The sequence below is a fragment of the Macrosteles quadrilineatus genome, unplaced genomic scaffold (genome assembly GCF_028750875.1).
Source record: "Macrosteles quadrilineatus isolate MER2022 unplaced genomic scaffold, UCM_ALF_1.0 Scaffold_9__3_contigs__length_116548681, whole genome shotgun sequence".
Taxonomy (NCBI): Eukaryota; Metazoa; Arthropoda; class Insecta; order Hemiptera; family Cicadellidae; genus Macrosteles; species Macrosteles quadrilineatus.
The window spans coordinates 52,529,113-52,551,038 of NW_026542602.1; the positions used below are offsets into that span (position 1 = coordinate 52,529,113).

At 35.5% G+C, this 21,926-nt stretch overlaps 2 protein-coding genes and 1 long non-coding RNA gene across 4 annotated transcripts; 1 reads left to right on the plus strand and 2 right to left on the minus strand.

Annotated features, from left to right (window-relative positions):
- Positions 1–302: 302 nt before the first annotated feature.
- On the minus strand, positions 303–12,423 carry LOC129002767 (sepiapterin reductase-like). 2 transcript variants are annotated; one of them, XM_054430807.1, is made up of 7 exons: positions 12,082–12,423; positions 9,601–9,906; positions 4,445–4,653; positions 3,689–3,861; positions 2,558–2,778; positions 1,854–1,978; positions 303–1,181 (listed from the first exon to the last, which is right to left on the minus strand). In XM_054430807.1, exons 3-7 carry the CDS (start codon positions 4,640–4,642, stop codon positions 1,107–1,109), a joined length of 792 nt encoding a protein of 263 aa, XP_054286782.1. In that variant the 5' UTR covers positions 4,643–4,653; positions 9,601–9,906; positions 12,082–12,423; the 3' UTR covers positions 303–1,106. The 2 variants fall into 2 exon arrangements, with proteins under 2 accessions (XP_054286782.1, XP_054286783.1); XM_054430808.1 differs by lacking the exons at positions 9,601–9,906; positions 12,082–12,423 and adding an exon at positions 8,118–8,222.
- Positions 4,649–12,217, minus strand: LOC129003443 (uncharacterized). The gene is made up of 3 exons (XM_054431738.1): positions 12,082–12,217; positions 9,601–9,906; positions 4,649–4,653 (listed from the first exon to the last, which is right to left on the minus strand). Exons 1-3 carry the CDS (start codon positions 12,215–12,217, stop codon positions 4,649–4,651), a joined length of 447 nt encoding a protein of 148 aa, XP_054287713.1.
- Positions 12,424–12,712: 289 nt separating the features above from the next.
- Positions 12,713–20,836, plus strand: LOC129002840 (uncharacterized). The gene is made up of 4 exons (XR_008491598.1): positions 12,713–12,903; positions 13,927–14,154; positions 17,811–17,949; positions 20,344–20,836. It is a non-coding gene; the product is annotated as an uncharacterized LOC129002840 (long non-coding RNA).
- The last annotated feature ends 1,090 nt before the right edge of the window (positions 20,837–21,926 follow it).

Here is a 21,926-nt window from a genome sequence, read left to right on the forward strand (position 1 = left end):
ACACTCATGTTTCCATGGAAAGTTTATAACTATCACCATAGCAACAATATCCTGTGATTGGCTCTATATGACCCCAATAATGGTTACATCGTTACATGATTTCCTAATGAATCATTGTTGTTTAAGAAATCCTTCATATTTGTTTAACAAATATACTTTTAACAACTAAAGGACAACACTATTTTTAAATTTTCAGCCAAACTAACTATGCATAATTCCTTCAATCTGGGAAATAAACTAGACATTCCTTTGAAAAAAATATTTTAATATTATTAATATTTTTTAACAATTCATTACATATCTAAAGGTTTTCAGATCAGGGTAGAATTAATCAACATCAAGTAATTAATTAAACTTAATAGGATTCATATTCTATAATTTTATTTTATGAAAGTAACCATTGACTAATTACTTCAATTTCAGCTGAGACAGATCTGTTTGACTTTTTGGTAGAAATAATAAGTTTATAAAACATAACCAAGTGAAAAATAATAAATGCTAACATATTGTGTTCTGATAAGTATAAAATTCAAAATGTTTATTAAAAGTTTAATTTTATATTCATTGGGCAAGATTGACATCACACAATCATTAGAGTATTTTTAGTAATATAATTAGTAACCAGTATTCAATTTTTAAACGTATACGATGGCATGATATAAAGTTTCTCCCAACTATTTACTACAATAAATTTTATAACCAATATTTATAATTTAAAACAATAAAATATTAGCTTAGCTAGGCCAGTATGTAGTATTTGGTTTGGATTTATAAGTAATATAATTAAAATAAAGGTATAACTATAAATAGATATAAACAGACATATAACTTTAAATAACAATGAGTATAATAAGAAAGACAATTTCAACATAACGTAAATCACATAGCTATTACACAGAAATATTTTAATTAACTTTTATCATGCAGTATGCTTATTGTATAAAAAATGTATCAAAAACATTAAATATGAACTATAACTAATAAATTTCAAAAGAATGTTCGCATTATTTCATCTCCTATGAGCTGGAATGAAAAATATTTTCTCAAGATCTAAGGATAAACACAGTTTGTTAGGATAGAGAACTTTAGATTCTATTTTTCAGAGATTATTGAGGTAGTTGGTCATAATAGTCAAAACGATCACCAGACTTGTAACCTCTTGAGGTCAGCAGGGCTATCACCTGTAAAAAAATTTAATTGAAGTATAAGTATATAAAATTAATAGGGAAACAGAAAAAATTATGAATGGAAGCTAATGATATGAAAAGTTAGCCTTGGTAACAAGTAACACTGAAGAAAATTAAACTCCTTTTGATATTTTGAAATTTCAGATCTCAAAACTCGCCGGAAGAATATTGAATTTTAAAATAGAAACCTTCCCAAATTTTTGTGGTTTTTATATTTAAGATTTGTTTTTGACACATCACTAGTATCCAGTAATGTTAATACCGTGGCATCCTATAAGACCTGCACTCCACAGGAAACATTGGAGTTGAGTATATTGGTAGGAGTTGAGTATAGGTGGTAGACAATTTTTATTTGTCTAAAACCTATTTCAACATTTAAATTTTTAATTCCTAATAAGAGAAGCCAATAACTGTGCAATCCCCTCCCCCCCCCCCCTTTTGGCTTTAATGGCGAGGGATTCATAACTTTGTTAAGTAAAAAAATTGCATTCTTTTTATGGATCCAAAATGATTAATTTGAGGAATCTAACCAGAAGAGCTTTCTAATTTTAAGACAAGCTCGTCATAGGGTAAATAATATCCAGAGTCGTCTCACTTGCTATAAACATAATATTGTATAAAAAACTAGTATTTATGAGTCAATAGAGTAATATAAAATGTAGTTACCTTCTGAGTTGTTTGCTCAACTGTCACCAGAGTCTTTGTACTTTTCATTGTGATGAATGAAGATTTTGTTTCTTCATCTTGGACTTCATTGATAAGCTGAGAAACCATGTCAGTATCCACAGGTCCTAGAAAAATTATATTTAATGAGAGTTGTTGACAGTAAACATTAATCAGGTAAAATATAATGCACGATAAAATATTAACAGATTCAATAATAAAGAAGTATTAAGTTTATGTGAACCATATTCAAAATTTGTGATAGTACTCTCAAATGTAAAATACAAGAAAACAGGACAACATATTCTGTTGTGTATCTTAAAAGAGCTCTTCACAAACAGATTCACACATAGAAACATAAAAAAAATACTTATAAGGATGGACAGAATTGTATTTTTAGTTAGAGACGGGATGGGACGAATTTTTTATTCCCTTCCTGAATTTCACGACGGGATAGGATCCCCCCCAAAGATTTTTCCCCGGAGCAAAAATTGTTTGTTTTAGATTTAAGAACAACATGATGTGATTCATGTAGATCACATCATAATTAACATGTCCCCTGTTAATGGGAGTATGAACGAACATAAAATCAACACTGCAGAAAAACTTATGGTGGTTTGGCACCACAAACCCATTTAGACCCTAGAAAATTATAAAATCTTTACTTTGGAAATCTTATCCAATTCAAAAATGGCTCTGTAACCTACCTGGAGAGTAATTGATGATGTCGAGGTCTGGGTTTTCATCAGCTAGGACTTTGAAGTACATCTCTCGAGCAGCTTTACCGACGCAGTAGTAGCCCATTGACTTGAATGGTTTGACAGCACACAGAGATGTTACATTGACAATGCAACGATGTCCGGAGGGAAAACTTCGTAGAAACTCTGCCGTTAGAGAGGTTACGTGGTACAGATTCAGGGAAAGATACCTAGAAAACATATGTTCACTTCAAAACTCAACTCTAGTCCTAGTTCTGCTACTTGGCTGGCTTTTTTGTTAATCTTTGTTACATTTCTACTTTATAACTTAGTAGCTGTGTGGTGCTTGCCAATAAACAGGTCACATATTTGATACTGAGAAAAGTTAGTTAGCTTTTTGGTGGTTTGAAAATTGCCTAGGTGCTATTGATCATTGGTTTTTTTTAAGGTTACGGCTAAAGAATGGCTCAGGTGAAAATGCTATCATATTCTGTTTTAGTGCTCACCTGACCAAAAAGGTAGTAAAAAACTACAGGATCTGAGAAAGATGTTAGTTTTCCAGCAAACTACCAAAATTGCTCAAAATAGACCTACCAGTTGGTCGCGACCTATGGTTTGGGAAGCTCTGCCTTGGTGTGTAGCCAAATTACATGTTTTTGCCATTACTCTACTTCAACTGCAACCTATAGTTTTATTCAGGCCTAGTTAAGTATGACATACAGCCAGTGTGTTAAGTTATCAATATTAACTTAATTGTTTACCTGCAGCAAGTTCCTGATATTTTTGTCTGGTTTTATCACTAAGTTTGTAAGATGCCCTCTCCTGAGTTACAATTCTTTATGAAAACATTTTTAAAATATCAAGCCTATATTTTAGACTATCTTTTAGGTTTTAAGTACTTTTCAAAGAAGTTTGGTTTTTGCAGATCTTGAAAATCCCCTAAAGAAGCACCAAGGTTGTGCTGTTAACAGCGACATTAAGCCTAAGTTGAAAAATATCTTTTCAAAGCATTTTTTTTTTTTATTTAAGAGAGAACTGGATAACTGAAGATTGGAACAGTCAATGCTCTATTGTAGCTAGATTCATTCTTTGAATTGCTTCCTACACATGTCAACACGGTTGGTTTTGTTCTCACTTTACCTGTTCCACTCAAGATGGTCATCCATGTCCTTGCTGAGAGTGTTAGCTTTGCCTACAGACCCAGCGTTGTGTACAAGTAACTTCAGATCAAAACTCTCTCCAGCCCAGGCGTCACTGTTGAGAATCGTCTTGTACAACTCGACATCTGGATCTCCCAGATCTACTGAATGGATCTAAAATAATATCAAACAGTAAACAAGGATCTGCAAAACAGGTGTAGTGTAATTTTAAGCCTATTAATATATGTCGACAGTGTTTTAAATCAGGTTTTTTTTTAAGAAAGGCTCTAGGCCAGGATTTTGAATTGTATAATAGGGTAGCAGCTAACTAACCTTAAAATAAGTGCATGTAGGCCATAGAGGACACAGAATACATAAAACAGACAATATTTTGTTCCCAGGGGGGGGGAATTGTCATGTATAGAGAAAGAAAGCCTTCGGAAGGAAGTCAATTGAAGTTGTATGGATCGACCCTTGGAAGTAGGCTTACATGGAAGCTGACATGCCTACACAAATAGGTCTAGTTGAATTTTGTCATATGATTTTTTAAAGTTGAAACAACTTACTGAAAATGTAGTATGATGAACCCCTTATTCCGAACCCACGACATTGCTACCTTGAGCTCGAAGTCTGTGCAACCAACTCACCAAACCTAGTTATGTCTTTTAAATTATACCAATCCTGGATATTCTTCTCATACTACCTAGTTTCAAAGATTGTTCGAAAATAGTTACTAATGAATTATTGGAGCTCTTACGTGAACAGTGACTTGAGGATTGGCAGATTTGATTAAACTGCGAGTTTGCTCAAGACCAGAAGTAGTACGAGCGAGCAGCACGAGGTGAGAGCCAGCTCCGAAGTTGCGAGCAAACTCAACAGCAAAGCAGCGGCCAATCCCCTGGCTGGCTCCCGTTAACAGACAAAATGTCTTCTGACCCCAAAACTGAGCTGGCATCTTGATTTATTCTGTAACAGAAGTAACCAAGTATGGTCAGTAATTGTTTGTAAGTTTAGCCTTAGAATTGCTTATCAGTCATTCCAAGGCCAATCAGAGGGATTTCTGTAGTGCTATCGGTCATAAAATGGCCGATCCAGTATTTTACTTGTATTCAATAACACAGTTAACGAATTGAGTAAAATGGATGAAAAATTAAAGATGTTGGCTATCCTGTTAACTCGCCCGTAGCTTTGAATTTATTTTAAGATCCAGCAATTTCTTTGTCTACTGACTTGAAAATTCAAGGTCAGCTGATGAGCCATTTTATAAACAAACATTTTTATGGGAAATTTACAACTAACAATACTTGTTTCCAAAGAGTTTTAAGTTTTAAGCTAGATAAGAGTTCCTATGATATGTATATAATGACATTTATACATCACTAATCATGTATTTTTTACATATAAAAATAAAGGATATCTTAGAATTAAATTTTTGTTGAACAATTTATATCAAATGTAATAAATTGTGGTAATATTACTGAGTGAAAATTTAAAAACGTACGTTTTCATGTCCCTGGCCTTTTACTTCGTAGATACTGGATTTGTAGTTTATTATTATGTGTTTTAATATTTTTTGGGACGGGGGCAACATGTTACACACATTTATTTGGTTTTAAATAGGTTCCAGGTATTTTTTTCGTATTTTTAAAGTCTCGAAATTCAAGACCATGACGTGTCCCTAGGGTACATTTTCCAACTTTCACGCTGTTTTTAGACTAATTATTCATGCCGAAACTTATAAAGCTATATTTTTATGTCATCAATGGTTATTAAACTTACAAAAAAGGAGCATATTATAATTTTATTGTCATTACAAACTGACTACCATGACAAAATAAGTCTGTCCCTCGATTTGGCGTCACGACCATTTGGGAAAAATTTTCAACTTTGAAGCACGACAAAGACAAGCCTGGCGTCGATGGAGTCAGTTGGTTTTAGAGACTAGTTCGGGGTGTACGTCAGGATTGTAGTGCCGGTCGTTTCGAGTTGAAAGGAGGAATCTATTACTTATTTAATACGCAAGCAGGTTTTTTGTGACAATTACTCCTCCGAAACTACTGAACCGATTTACATGTTCTTGGTGTCATTGGAAAGAGCGTAACGTGAAGTTGTGCAGGAAACATTCTTTTTACGGAAATAATTAGGGAGTGAGGCCCTGGGGCCCTTTAAAGTTTCGTATTTCTCCATAAGATTAACATGGGAAACAAATATTGTTATGAAACTCCAGCTGTTGTCAGAAATTAAAAGTGAGAAGAAGAACATATGTTAATTGTAAACAGCCAATAAGTTTGCTAATTTAACAGTTAGTTTGCCACAAACATTTACTTACTCGGTTGAAATGAAATAGTTACTATTTGAATTTGGGTTGGCGTAATTATTACAATGGGAAAAAACAAGAGAGCCTGGATAAATTGATATACTAAAAAGAAAACTGAATTAACACTGTGCTGCATTTCTTAGTAATCATTGAAAGAGACGATTTGCAAACTATGGAAACATAGGAAAGTCATAGAACACCACCAAGGGAAAGAAATAGAAGTAATGTGTGTTATAAACACTAAAAAACAAAATCAGCTTTTGAAAAATGATAAGATATTTACAAGAAATGTTTATTATATCGATCGTTATGTACATCTTGAGTATTCCATAATCTTTGAGTCGAATCTTTTATAGTCATAAAAAATATGACTGTTATTCGTTTTAAAATAACGCCTGTAATACTTAGCAATTGCTCGATTTCGAGCAACAGGGACACTAGTTACAAGATTAATAAAGGAAAGATTGTGTTTTCTGTAATTTTGGTGTGTCCATGACCGTACGTAGTCATTCGATGAAGTAGACATGGTGTTAATTTTTGTTTATAAGATATTTCAATAGGTATATTAACCTAGAAGTCCACTTTGTATCCTCAAACATGAGGTGCAGGGCTACCGCCAGAACAGAGCCAAATCACACGTAATTTCACGACCAAAGTTTCACGACCATCACGATTTTTTTCACGACCAATCCAGCCTTATGGATTATAGTGTGTTTGGTCGTGACAATAACTTTAATATAATTGTAAATTGAACAGTTTAGTTCAATTGAAACACATATTTTTATTATAACTAACAGGATAATTGAAGGATTGTTTAGAAAGATTTGGATTATTCCAGACAATTCACAACCGTACTGCTTGTCCCTGACCATCACGTTTATGATTTCTATCATAAAAATTTCAAAAATAAAAATATTGTCATATTTCAATGCTTTATACACAAAAGAAGCACACCTCTATACAAACATAACGATTTTTCGGGTCTCAGGTAAGTTTTTTCGGAGTTATACAAACTTAAAAAGATTTTATTGGCTTTTTTCAATTTTTTGAGTTTTTTTATTTTTTTCTAGAAAGACCAAATATACAAAAAGCTCAGTGACCTTTTTATTGTATAATGGTCATAAAAGTAAATTAGTTTATAGCAAAACATAGTTATAAAAATAATATTATCTATTTTTAATATTCATTTAAACGTCCGTTATGGTCGTGACAGGATTTTGTGTTTTTCCACTAAAGATGCTCTTTTAGAAAGAAACTACCAAAGATATTGCGTTACCATGGACATTTTATAAATCTTCAAATGTTAATGAAATAAAAAAAATAATAACAGTTTTGAAAAAAGGGGGGGAAAATTTGCAAAGTGCTTTTCCTGAAAACGTACGTTTTTAAATTTTCACTCTACTACATATACAAATAATATTATATTTTCTTTTTCTTCCTGAAACAAATTATGTACCAGTAGGTGGTACTAGTACAAAGTATAAAATATAGTAGTACCGGTATACAATGTAGTATTTCAATTTTTTTTCATTTTTTAACTGAACTGGGAAACAAGGCAGTTCCAGGGTTATTTTTTTACCTTAGGTACACGGTATTTATTTTTTGAACTTTACTTACAAATTATTATTTCAAATCTAGTCTTTTTACTATCTAAGGTTGCTATTTAACTATTTAAGTTTTAAATGATTATTGTAAGCCTATAAGTATAAAATAAGTACAAAACTATAAAATAGAATGATTATCATTTAATCATTATGTGTAATACATTGAACACTGAAAACGATAAATGATTTTTATATTTTAAATAGGCCTGGTTACCAAAAAGAAATTAATTTATACATTTTTATGTATTTTTTTAATCTGAAAATTTAAATTTCCAAAAAATTGGTATTTCTAAAATGTAAAAAAGCAATAAGTTATGCCCAAACAAGTTCAATTTCAACAACATCCATAATACCAGCACACTACAAGAGTACAAAGATAATCAAGGTTACATAACCTCAAAATGTGCACCAATCTTGATTAGAAGTGTTGTGAGAAATAATCAGCACTACACAATATAGAGTAAAATGATGAACTTAAACCTTGTACAACCTAGAATGAGCAAACATACCTAATTTCCTCTTTATCTACTTTAACCTGATGCCCGGTGTGCTTGCAAGATCAACTAGTTAGATGGGGAATCACTGACTGACCCATGCACAAACTGGTTGTAAACAATATCGACCACAAGAACACTAACACCAGCTATCATCATTATGTAACTCCTCAAACTGGTTTGAATAGCTGAGTTTGTAACTGGAAGACTAATACAACCATAAATGTATTTGGATTTGTTTGTAGATAGTTTAAAAACTGACTTAGCTTAAAATGTTTATACAATTAAGTTTTTCTTCACTAACTTAGTTCCCATTTCGGCAATAATTGAAGTTGCTAATTATCAGAAAGAAATAGGCTACATATTTTAGTCAATTCAATTAAATTGGTGAATTTTGGTTGATTATTTGCCTGTAATAAATTCAGGTTGGACTTCTTTTATTTACTCTATTATTGGTTTAAAATCATTAAGTTGTTTGAAACATTAATCCAAACCCGAATGCACTAAAAATATGATACAGAATGCCTGATAAAATTCCAATTAGGAATTATGGCCAGGATTCAATGTACTTTTTAAAGTCAGGTTAGCTTCTTTGAAAATAATGCAACAACTACTAAGAACATGAAGAAAAAAAAATCATGTTGCCCTTGTTACTAAATATTTTTCTTTTTTACAGGTTTTTTATTGACCAATTGCTAATCATAAACCAATCAAAATTAAGGGAAAATGCTAAATTTGTTTATAGCTCCCTGAAATAATACCCAATAGGCTATGTAAACTGGTTTTTATTTTTAATTTGAGTTTACCTTACCATTACATTTAATATTAGCACAATTAATTGTTGTTAGATATTTTCATGATCAAATTATTATAGGTAGATTGGTAATAGTAAATTTGCGTTTTTTTTTTTCAATTTTAAACGTTATTGCATAATGACAGAGTTGTAACTAATCTAGGATGAAATTAATTTTTTCAAAGTTTTTAGTGTACCACCATAGCTACTTATACTTTACGTAAGATGCAGAGATGTATGGAGGCAGTGTGTTGGGGAGGCCAAGTACCATTTAGTGTACCAGTGGCCACAGCAATAAGTAAGTAAAAAGGTAAGGTAAGTGTGTCTATATTTTTTTATGTAGCCTATCACATTTCTTTTTAGGGCACAAGTAAGATCCAATTTTTCAAAGGAATCAAATGTAATACGGTAGGCATATTGAAATTTCAAGAAAGAGCTTAAGACTTCTATTGTGTCAATTCATAAAATGCACTTACAGCATTAACCAGTTTACACTTTATTTCTTAAAAGCATGTTTTCCAATCAACAAACTCCCCAAAAACAGTTAGGGCCTACTCTAATTATTTTTTCGCTCAATCCCTAGCAAGCCATCAGGTCTACAGGGGCGTTATTGCGACCACTGGTAACCACATATTGTGTAGGTACAAAAGCAGTAAAATCTTTTGTATTTTTTCATAGTAATTTCTTATGAAATTTTAAACTTACCGGTACAGTTCTCCTCTGTTTTATCTTCTGAATTGTTATCACAGCTGGCCTGAGCTAGATAATCAGCGTTCACCAGTTCAACAAGCTCCCCTACGGTGAGAGCTTGCTCCGGGTTCAACCACTTGCTTGATAGTCTAAGATTAGTTGGAGTATCAAGCTGAAGATCTTGGTCTGTGATTGAATAAGAGTCGCCAGAGATCAATCTATACATGCATGAATCATTGCTTTCTTCCAAGGACTTCAGGAGCTCTTTCCCTTCAGTTTTTTTATTCCCTTTGCCACTTTTGATTCTAGCCAACTTCTTTTCTGAAATCATTCCATTTCAATTTAATTAATGGTATAATAACTAAAAGTTACGTCATCTAGCAAGATCATTGACGGTTAAATTTGAGGTTTCTACTTCAACAAAAGAGTAAGTTTCATGTTATTGTCTGTTTACAAAACACCTGTTTGCAAGGATATAACAAAACTGGAATATTTTAACACAGTACAGGTGCCTATTTTACTTTACTTAACACGTTCGCTGCGGGCGTTGTATTTTTACAGCGTGCCTACCCGGCGCCAGGAGCTAGCGTTGTACAAATACAACGCTGTGTAATTGTTGTTTAACGTTTCCATGGATCAGCCAGCTCGTCACGAGCGTCCTATATTTCTTTGCAGCTCGTGGGAACGTACTTTTCTGACATTAAAAAAATATAGTTTCCCAAAATCCCCACCAGGGTCGTTTATAACAGGGCTTTGTCCCCACCTCTTTCCTGCTAGATAGCGACACTACTTTACCGACTTCAACCTGGGTAGAACTTCAACCTGGGGGGTGGGGACTTTCAACCTGCTATCTATCAGAATCACTTAGTACTATGCCCAAAGCCAGTTTTATTGCAGAACATTGCCATCCAGTATAACTGTTGTTTTTACTGTAATTCAGTGTATCGGCAGCAATGTTTACGCAGCGACAAGCGTCAGTTCAGCTCCTGGCGCCGTCCCGGCATCTAGCGGCCAGCAGCGAACGTGTTAACCACAGAGAAGTAAGGTACATTGGAAACATTAAATGGTACACTTAAGTGGTGTCTAGAGCAAAGTCCAACACCGCTTCTCTCATGTACTACAACGCTCACGGTGGAGGAAGACCCTGTACCCAGTGTGATAGGAATTTCCGCACAGTGCTTGCTGTGCAGACTCTTCCTTGCTCGCCAGAAGTATATTTCGGCCTCTAAATACCAGAGCTGAAAGCTCACGATTTAGTTCCTTAGCTCACTAAAATTATTGACTCATTCTCTCTTACAGAACAAATATAGTTTAGTTATTAGTCTAAGAAAAATTATTAAGTTAAAGGCCAACACCATTTCAGGTTTAAGAGAATACCCAAAATATCTATTGAATGCTCGCAAAACTTCGATATCCAACTCCATCGTATTATCCAACGTAAAGGGATCTATAATCAACCAATAAGAATAGGTAAAGTTAAACTTAGGCCTAGCTTACTATAACCAAAATCCAAATTTTTAAGTAACCTAGCCTATCAAGCAATTGATAATTACAATGAAGTAGCCTAGTAAGTTTGGCCAGATGTTATAAATATAGGCCTACTACTTAGACCTATGTTATGAAGGCTTAAGTCAGACACCCGGATTTACCACTAGACCGACAAAGACCTGATTTAGGGCCGCATGCAAGAGGGGACTGCAGCAATATTGTACACATTATTCTTAGAATCAAAATTTAATTGTAAACAATCTAATCTGCCGCAATTGCGACCGATGATGACGCTATCCAAGTTATCGCAGGAAATGTTCACAATTTCATGCCAATCGCTAGTAGGCCTAACCATGATGATGTCCCCTAGATTGCAGGTTCATGATTTCGCCGCATTTGCACGTGCCTACGATGCTGTCTCTTTGATTTCACCATGATGGCAGTTGAAGATGATGATATCCCTTGATAATGGAGAATTTTAAGATTTCTCTAAGTGTTTGTGGGTGACGATGATGATGTCTCCTCGATCGCAGGAGATATTCTCCATTTTGACGCAAGTGTGGTTGGAAGCCTATGGCATAAGTTAGGGGCTGTAATTAGGCTACCCTAAATCCGACAAAAGGCTACAGGTTTGCTAACATTAGGTCTGTTTAATTTATTGCTAAGCGGCCATTTTATAAGGTAGGTAACTTAAGTTAACTTAGGTACACAGACACAGTTGGAGGTACAGACTCTAGTCAATGTTAGACAAATATGGGAGTTATTTTTGATTCAGTGTACAAGATACGGTTATAGCTTAGATATTAATAAGTAACAAATATGAGGGGCAGCCTATATGTCATAGGCCTACTACACAGCTAAAAAATTCGATAGTAGTTTGACTAGGCCTAGGCCTAGCCCTTTCTTGATTTTTCTTCAATCAGTGAGACTACGCCTTTGGCAAGCCTAACTAGGGCTTTAAAAACTATACCTACAAATGAAATGGTAATGGAATAACCAACCACTTACCCAATGAAGCTAAGTATGCATCCGAGTCTGGCAATTTTTCAATAGTGTTTATTTCCGCAAAGTTATCTTCAAACTCTTCGGAGGTATTCTCCTGGACTTTTGTTGAACTACTCCAAGGATCACAGGAAGAATTCATAATATTTACTTTATCCAAGATTTAACATTACTACGAATTTCAAACCACAAGATCAAAACCGATACTTGAACCGAATTGAGACACAATAGTCAATTAATAAACATAAAACAACCACAAATCACAATATTATGGTGAGTGGATTGACTGATGATATGTCTCTGTGTTGTTGTTAAATAAAATGGGTGGGTTCCATAATATCGACAACCTTAGAAATTGATCGAAACTGAATTATTCCCAGTTTGTCGACACTGGAATATTCCCACTTAACCGACATCCCAAATAACCGACGTCGCAAATGATCGACACCACAAATTGTCGACATCCCATATTGTCGACAATGAAATAGTTTCACTATATCGACACTGAAATAGTCCCAGTATATCGACAAGCTCCCGTTCTTCGGAGCTACTCTTGAAAAGGAGTTGTTCTAATTCATCGTTCAGTTCCTCAACTCACGAGTCGCAATATTTTTGATTCCGAATTGCGACCCGACGGACATCTGCAAGCTGGCCATTTATGGACTAAAACTTTTATATTGTAAATATTTATCTTTTTCATTTCTTTCCTTGTTTACAAGAAAATAGATGACTCGAGTGTTACAAACAATAGTTTTTAAGGAATAGGCCTAATGTGAAATAATTTTTATAGGATAAAAAACTTAAAAACATTACCAGGCACTAACTTAGGTAAGTCACCAACAAGAAGAGGTAAGATACCAACAAGAACCTAAGATACAGAATCAAGAATCAATATTTTATTCCAGCTTGTTCGTAGGCTAATTCTGGATCATAGAGCAATATTATTGCAAATGTTTGAATAGGCAAATCCCTAGGCTATTAGGATTGTCTCTTATCCCCACTGACCCAGTGTCAACTTTGAGAATTTGTTTTTGTAAAAATATTTGGCTGAACTTTAGTTTAGGCTATGTCCTACATTTATTCAAATGAAAGATATTAAATACATAGACTATTTAGTATTTTGAATATTGCATTCCTTTAGTTAGGTTAGGTTTTACCCTAACTACTTAACCAAACTTGATATAGGCTTAGGCCTAAGTTTATCGAATGAAATAATCAATCTGACTGGGACGTGTGGCGTCGTCCTGTAATCCAGCTACTAAGTTAGAAGGTCACGAATTGTGGATATTTCAATGATTCAATTCAATGATTCAATGATTTATTTGGCCATTAAGCAAAGCAATAGGCTAAGTCAATTTGTAGGCATGCACTGTGAATTCGATGCTCCCTGGTGTGGACTAACGTCCGCATGAGTGAGTACTTACTACGACTCTCCGCAGTACTATCCTGATAATTAGACCAATTCGTATAAGTTACTCCTATACCAAGGCAATAAGTTAATGTGATCCGGATTCCACTATAAACTGCAGGTCCCTTAGTTGCCATTAGCTGTGGGGCTATTAATTAACAGCTGTGTCTAAGGAATGTCGGTCTTTTAGTCACAAACAAGACTACAAGATCGCGCCACTCATCCTACACTCATCTCCATTCATACTTGGCTTAAAATACCTACTTTGTATGGTCGCCAAGTAATAAGAAAGAAAGTATTAAAGAAATATATTCATTGGAATGAGTGTAGGATGTAAACTTAACTTAAGTGCTGTAAAATATTCTAGAGAGGTTTGTATTTGGTGTAAGACTAGTCTTGGATTATACCATTCATTGCTGATGACTTCAATGTTAATTTTATAGATGATCCTGGAGCAAAGGCTGTAATTTGACCTGAGCCCAAATTGGTCTCTTAGTTTAAATACCCTATTGTCTTGAACCAATAAGTTAAGAGGACTAACCTTTCTGGACGACTTTGCCATCGACATCACTGCAGATGAGAGATATAGAGAGACCAGAGTTGTGTACCCTGGAGGCTATTACCATATTGCCGTGATAACTAAGTTATTCAAAGTTCAAATCGGTACTTTGGTAAGTATTATCCGGAGGCTACAGATATACAGCGCTTTGCGGCGGTTATGTTAGGTTGGGTTATCATAAATGGAAAGAACATTTTTATGTCCTAGGCCTAATGTCCATATTTGCGTGGGTTTATTCTTAACTGTACAATTGGCCTACCTTTTGTTTGAATTGGTTGCGTTTATAAATTTATTTTATTGACAGAATTTAACCTTCATTCGATTTTTTTCATTATCAGCAAGTTTGGTTGGTTAGGTTAGGTTATGACAGTAACTGCCGGATGCCTAATCCACGTCCGGTTACTGGACCCGTATCCTCTGCGTAGTATTTTACGTACCGTACTGAATCCAAATAGACTACTATTTTTCACCGCAGATGAATATTACTGAAACGGAATAAATCGCCGCTCAAAATGTTTGAATAGTCAAGGTAGGGTGGATGACATTAACAAGTAAAATGAACTGTGGGTGACATTGGCGTCGTCAGCATCAAAAGATTGAGAGGGACAAATGTAGGAAGGGGGTGCTCACCGGGGGGCTTGGGGGGTGTGGAGCACCAAAAATTGGTAATTTTCAAAGCAGTTTGGTGACTTTTTAAAGCAATTTTTAACACCAAAAAACCGTGCCCAATTGTCCATAAACTCTCATTTCACCCGTTTTTTGTCATGAGCAAATAGACAATTTAAAAATTAAACTAAAGACGATTGCATTAATGAATTTAAAAACACGCTGTAGACTAAGGCCATATCCTCCTAAAGCCGTTTGGTGACTTTATACAGCTAGTTTTAGCATCTAGAACTGTGTGCATAACCTCCCTTTTCCCCCTTTATTTGTCATGAATAATTAGACATTTTTAAAACTAACTATGACGATCACATTCATTCATAAATCTCAAAAAATATTGTAGGCTACGGCCGTATCCTCACAATATAAGTATATTACGTTACTAGTCCTGAAAATAAGTGTTTACCGGACGAGTGTGGTCGTTCCCGTGCGAGACGAAGTCGAGTACGGGATTACCATACGAGTCCGGTACACACATTTTGGACGAGTTACGTACGATAGTTTACGCCATACTACTTAATCCGTACAAATCCTTATATATTTCCACCAACTAAAGGACTAAAAATCACTAGTCATGAGAGGTTATGTTTTTGTTTATAACCACTAATTGCCACGAAAATACAGTATAATCAGCTGATTGGTGTCCGGTAAAACTCATTGCAGAACAGTATTACGCAATGAAACCCCATTTGAATAAGCTGGCTGTTTTCTGGACTAAATCCTTGCGTGGAAAGTTCATCAAAATAATGTAGTGTGGCGTAAAAGCTGTTTACTGACTTTCTAAAGCCATTATTAATATCTATATCTGTGTCCAACTGTCCAAAAACCTCCCGTTTCACCTGTTATTTGTCTTTGTCATGAGCAAGTAGACATTTTAAAAATCAAACTATGACGAACTTGCATTCATGAATTTCAAAACATAGGCCTACTGTAGACTACGAAGCCATATCTCCCAAAAGCCATATGGTGATTGGTGACTTTATAAAGCCATTTCTAATGGATAGAACTGTGAACTGTGCCCAATTGTCCTAAAACCTTCCATTTCACATGTTATATGCCATGCAAGCAAGTAGATATGTTTTTTTAACCTTACTTTTTTCTCCATTTCATATATCTGTCACAATATGTATAGTATCGAATTCAATGACGTTTAAACACTAATATTTAAAACCCACAATCTTACATTTTTACAAGCAGGTTTTTATATAAACAATTTGTTTTTGGCCTTCTGCTCGCTTCATTTGACAATAAACAGTTCAAGGTTCAAGTATCAACTCTTCCAAAAAGTATCAACTAACCTAAAAGAACTATAACCGATACTACCGACAGATACAGCACACGAGGAGAAAAGAGTTAACGTAGGCCTCCATATAAATGTATGTAGTATCAACCACTGCCGACTGACGGTGACGGAACGGACTGAAAGTCTGACTGAAACGCGAGAAGACATTCAAGACAAGCGTCTAGGCATCCATAGTGCAACTCGAGGATCGTGAATCAGAACACCCCTCCACCACCGCATCATGTCGTACGCTTCCGAATCACACAGCGAAGCGAGCACCTTTCTTGCTGGAAGCGATCGATCGGGTGAACACGCATTCTGTATGATTTTTAAAATTTGGAATGGGGGACCAAACTGACTTTTCAAATATTGGGGGGTCCCCTATGGCGGCGACGCCCGTGGTGGGTGAAGTAACTTTAGCCTACAGCTGATTAGCCAACAACAAGCAATTGGAAGTGACAACTTTATTTACTAAATATGATTCTGTCTTCGCTCATACGATTGGCCCCGATTAATATTAATGACTGATCATATTTATCGGCGTTCCAATGCTCTAAGTCATAGCCTCCTCTACATATTTTATAGGCCTGCCTAATGCCTACAACTGACTAAATTCTTTGCCCTAGGGGAGCGAGCAGAACTTCAGTACTGGGCTCAAATCCTGGCAGATGACCAATGGATTTTATTATTTATTTTTATTACTTTCTTTTGTGTGAATACCACAGCCCTAGACCTAGGCTGATGTGTGAAATGTGAATTAAAATTCCGGACTAGTGCCTGTTGTGTCATAGGACAAAAACAATGTGTGTAAACAGTTATCACATTAGTTATAAACTAATAACTAGGCGGCCTGTGCGTAAAATTACACATTTTAACATGATAACAGTAATAATAAAAAGGTTGTTTAAGTCAAGTCATTCACAGTTTTCAAAATGAAGCGCATGTGAATTATTTTTCCAACTGTCACCTGACAAAGTGGCCTTCCTTGCACTTATTAAAGCACAGAAAGTTGCTATTTGCTGCAATTGACTTACCGTACTTTTACCGCACTCTTTTTTTTGCCACACTCCAGTATTCCAACCAAACAACACAAAACCGCAAGGTTTTATTAGACACATAATACATACGTACACTTGAAAATAAGTTGGCTACCCATTCAAAATATTACGACCAAGATCAACTGGTACATCTTACCATTTCACCAATGTTTGGATTTAACCTAACCTAGAAACGTGTTGAACAGAGTTTGAAAGACTAGGTAATTATTTATATGTTTTATAATAACAGTAAGAAAAATATAGTTTGTAACACAAGTGCAAACTGCCTTTGCTGCACTCGAGAAACATTCCACACTCGCCTACGGCTCGTGCGTTTAAACATTTCTCTCATGTGTAGCAAAGTGCCACTTCGCCCACTAGTTACAATAGTTTTTGGTGGAACATGAGGATAATATATAATCTGTATGCAAATTTATAGTTTTTTATAACAATTTAAAACTAGGCCCCTACTTAAAATTTATTTGGATTACCGTACCGTACATCTCGTAACATGTTGTTTTAATTAGGCTATAGCTTGCATTTTTGCAAATTGGGAAATAACAATGAATTAATGTTTGAAGCAATTTATTTTGTCCAAACCAAATTATTGATAAAAATTCCAATATTTATATTAACTTGACCCAGATTGCTAACAAATTTTCTTCTACTAGCTGTACCTATTTGAATATCGCGAATCTAGAAAGGAGTCTACACTCTTGTATTATTTGTTAGACTAAAATTATTTGTATAACACTATTTTTTATTTTTTGCAATATTTCTGTACAGAGCTGTAGCCTACCAGTAGAATGGGGGCGTTGTAATTAATATCCTCCGACATTGGAGGATACAGGGGAGAGTTGCCAGAGGAAGAGGAGATGGAGGATGGGGAAAAGTAAAGACAAAGATTGAAGAGAACTAACTTATGGTAAGTTTTGCCATTTCCTTAAATTTAATACTTATAAATCCAGGGCCGTGTCCTGAAACCTATGTTGCATAACTCTCCTGAATTCCTAGTATAACAAGCATTTTAACTGGAGAGGTGCCCAAAATTTGCTTTTGTTTATTAGGAAATGTATGCTATATTTTTTGACAACATAATTATAATTAATTCTGAATATGTCATAGTGTTTACATTTGGTAAGTACTGAAACAAAAATTATTTTAAGAGAAATGGAAAAGCGTTGCCAACAGAAGCAGTTGAAACAAGTAGAACAATTCTGATAGATCAATAAGGTATTTAGTACGAGCGTGGTTCAATAAGTCCTTAGAAAAACATAGAATAACAGTTTTGGGATAAATTTGATTTATTTTGTTATAATCTCCTTTTATTTAGCTCTATACACTTATCTTAAAGTTTCTCCAACCTCCTTCAAATGCTGTTCAAATAAATAGTAAGTTACCCTACAAACTTGAAAAGCCTACAAAATACTCTTCTGTTTCAGTGATGACCTCATCATTTGACATAAAACGTTGCCCACCAAGCCAATTTGTTATCTTAAGAAATAAAAAAGGTCATTCAGGGCAGTTGACAAACAAAATTATTTGACGGTTTTCTTTGCCGCCCTGTCAATCCAGTGCGTGGCGGAGGGTGGTGGGAATAGGGCTGTTACAAAGCCAATGTGCGAACAAATTTTAGTAGCCATGGAGCTGTGGACAGCTGAGCACCATGTATTTTTGAAGTGGAAGTGTTTTTAACACGTTCACTGCGGGCGTAGCCGATCGGATATGGGCCGAGCTGTGTTCAGGTGCTGCCGTAACAGATCAGATACGCTCGGCAATGCCTTTCGTATATCTTCATTTTTCCTCTAGCGTCGGTCGAAGGCAGACCTATACTTTGTTAGCGTGTAGTGGGTGACTTGCTTTTGGTTGTGTTGTAGGTTGGTAGTAAAATTTCCCCATAAAATCCCCGTCTGGCAAACTTAAAAATCAACTTGGTGTCCCGTCCTTCTCCCTCCTATTGGCAATACAATGGGACCGGCTATATTCCAAGCAGTGCTGCTATCTGTGGGTGTTTAGCAAACTACGTCAACTCTTGTCATAAAACAGTACATCACCACATGTTATTTGATATTCGTCATACCGAAATATGAAAGCCAATCACCCGGCAATCGGGTTTGTTTGACGCTGCGGGCTGCGCCGCACTGGGGCTACACCTGCCATTTGATGGGCCGCAGCGAATGTGTTAAAAGTTGCTATACCTGTGTAGCTGTTCAGTAGACGTTTCAATGTGAATCAAAGAAGAAAAGTCCCAACTTGCAACATCATTTTGGGTAGGAACTTTAGAGCTACTAGTTTAGCATTGAAACTAAAATCAACAGGTCAGCCCGGACGCCAGAGAACTTCAAGAGAGTGAGGGAGGAAGACTATGTGTTGTGGTTGAAAGTGTGATTCGTCGCTCATAACGCAATTTTGTCACGTTTAATCAAATCAATCACTTGTTCTGAAAATGAGATGCACTTTGCTTAGCCACTGGGCTTCAACTGTTGCACGATTGCCGTTTTGTATGAATAAAAAGTGCAGGTCATATCATAAAATTCTTCTACTGAGTGGCCAGACATGTGCAGAGCTACAGCTTATCTACGTGCAGACCCACAGCAAAATATTGTTTTAAGTTAAGACTTTTCCCCTTGGACCCACGTTGAAACGTCTACGGGACTACCCCTGAACAGCTACACCGGAATTGCCACTTTTAAAAAACACTTTCACTACAATTTCATGGTGCTCAGCTGTCCACAGCTCCATGGCAACTAAAAATGTCCGCACGTAGGCCTTAAAGCGCCCTTATCCCCACCACCCACCGACAGGCACCGTCTTCCGTGTTTGCAGGGTCATCATCTTTGTCTCCCACGGTCGCCAGTGGTTATAATCGTGGGCATCCTCGGGGCAATCGTGAGCATCTTTCGCGGTTGCGAGGCCTGATTATCGTCATCCCGCGATCGCTGGTAGTCGTAAATTTTGATCAGGCAATCTTTGCATTGCAGACGCTTTCGGCTATCATGAGAATACAAGTTAAACTTGGATTATTGTACCCCCTATTTCTAACAGATTGTGAGAAAATTTATTAAGAGAAAAAAACATTCTTTTGAGGCCCCAAGTGAGTCCCCTTCCCAGGCCGAAGCCCTCAGAAATCACAGTGTCCGCCATTAGGGCAATACGGCCCTGATATTTGGAGGCCTATGTTGGTGTGGGGCCTGGTGCGAACCCCCCCCCCCTCAGTACGCCACTGATCACATTAAATAATAATAGAAGTATGCATAAAAAGACTAGACTTGTTCAGAATACAGTTTTTAATATTAATTTTTGTTCTGTTATATTCCAGGCCTGATGACAGGGTGGATGGCGATGGAGGCATGGAGGTTGGGGGAGAGGAGGAAGCTGAAGAAGTGGAGACGAATCAGTTTAGATTCATTATGTTGATTAGTTTAATATTTATTTTGTACATCAGTATAGGCCTACTTTTATTTACATTTTTTTCTCATTTAGATTATTAAATTCAGATAATTTTATTGTTTTTATGAAAATGTTTTCTTAAATTTTTAATGTTTGTTTGTACTTCTGCCTGTTAAAAAAATATACTGTCTATTAAGTTTGTTAACATGATTACTTTCACTAACTGACCTTGTCTTGGGTGAAAAGAGACATCTTGATATTTAACTAGCAGGGTGCCTGTTCTATGGGCGGGGATCGTATAAGTCAGTTGAAACCTTCTTATATTTTGATACTTAGTAAATTAATCATTTACAACTTTATATAGTATAGATCGCTATTCCTGTATTGATGTACTGAAATGAATAAAATTATATGAAATGAAATGTTGTTAGCGAATTTCCCATTTACTCATGGTAAGACGTGGACCCGGGACCGATTTAATTTTTCGTTTTGAGGTCCCTAGAGGCCAAAAACACCATCCATTAAAATTCATGTATAGGTATATATATTTATGAAAAAAATAGTTCATATTTATTTGTTTTGTTCATTTTTACATTTTTCATTAATTTCAATTTGCTTGTAAACATTTGTACTAAACGAAAATTTGCAATGTTTCATGTTTCATTTATCATAAACTCTATCAAGATCTCCTCAAGAATAATATATATTTATATATATTAGTAATTGAAATAAATAATTAAACATTTAGTACCCTTCAGTTATTAAGGAACGTGGCAGCGTTCCGGCCCGCCAAGTCCCCCAGCGGTACACAGCTGCTGCAGTGTATATATACATGACGTGACAAAGTGGCTTTTTTACTCGTCTATAGCTCTGAAGAAACAAAAGCTATTAAAATAACTGTTCATCTACTGGATACTACTCATTCTCAACAAAATTTAAAAAAGAATTTAAAAAGCGGTAGTGTTTGAGCCAAGAAAAACTAGTTTGAAAATTCACAAATCTTCCGTGTTCTCCTTTTCCTTCTCCTCCTTCTCCTTGAATGTTGACGGACCTACAGCCCAAACCACTGGCTCAATTTTGATGTGTTTTATATTGTTTGAAAGCCCTTAACGTGTAGATGTGCCTTTTGAGGGTCACAAGTCGGTGCGTTGACCCATAAATAAATAAATAAAAATGCCTTTATTTACAAGCGTCTTTCAGTAAACCCTTGGCAAGTCCTCAAAGTACGATTTTGGCCCATTTAAATAACATGGGATTAAAATCAAAACATATGAAAGACCAGCTGCGATTAAATCTCAATTAATTTAAATGTTAGAGAAATTCATAGGAACAGCTGATAATGATTTTAAAACTTTTATAAAGTACTAGCTGTACCCGCGGGCTTTGCCCCGTTTAACTTCATATGTGAATTAATGTGATTAAAATCACCAAGTTGGCAACTTGGCAGTAGACTTTTGCTCGATCACTTTAAAAAATTCCATAAAACTAGATTCATTGAGCAAGTATCTCTCC

Bases quoted from the DNA above. Each gene is read 5' to 3' on its own strand.
- LOC129002767 (XM_054430807.1), bottom strand. From the start codon at position 4,642: ATGCCAGCTCAGTTTTGGGGTCAGAAGACATTTTGTCTGTTAACGGGA. The intron at 3,862-4,444 runs GTAAGAGCTCCA...ATATTATTTTAG, and splicing joins ATCCTCAAGTCACTGTTCAC to ATCCATTCAGTAGATCTGGG. The intron at 1,182-1,853 runs GTAACTACATTT...ATTTTTTTACAG, and splicing joins TTGAGCAAACAACTCAGAAG to GTGATAGCCCTGCTGACCTC.
- LOC129003443 (XM_054431738.1), bottom strand. From the start codon at position 12,217: ATGAATTCTTCCTGTGATCCTTGGAGTAGTTCAACAAAAGTCCAGGAG. The intron at 9,907-12,081 runs GTAAGTGGTTGG...GAATGATTTCAG, and splicing joins TGCATACTTAGCTTCATTGG to AAAAGAAGTTGGCTAGAATC.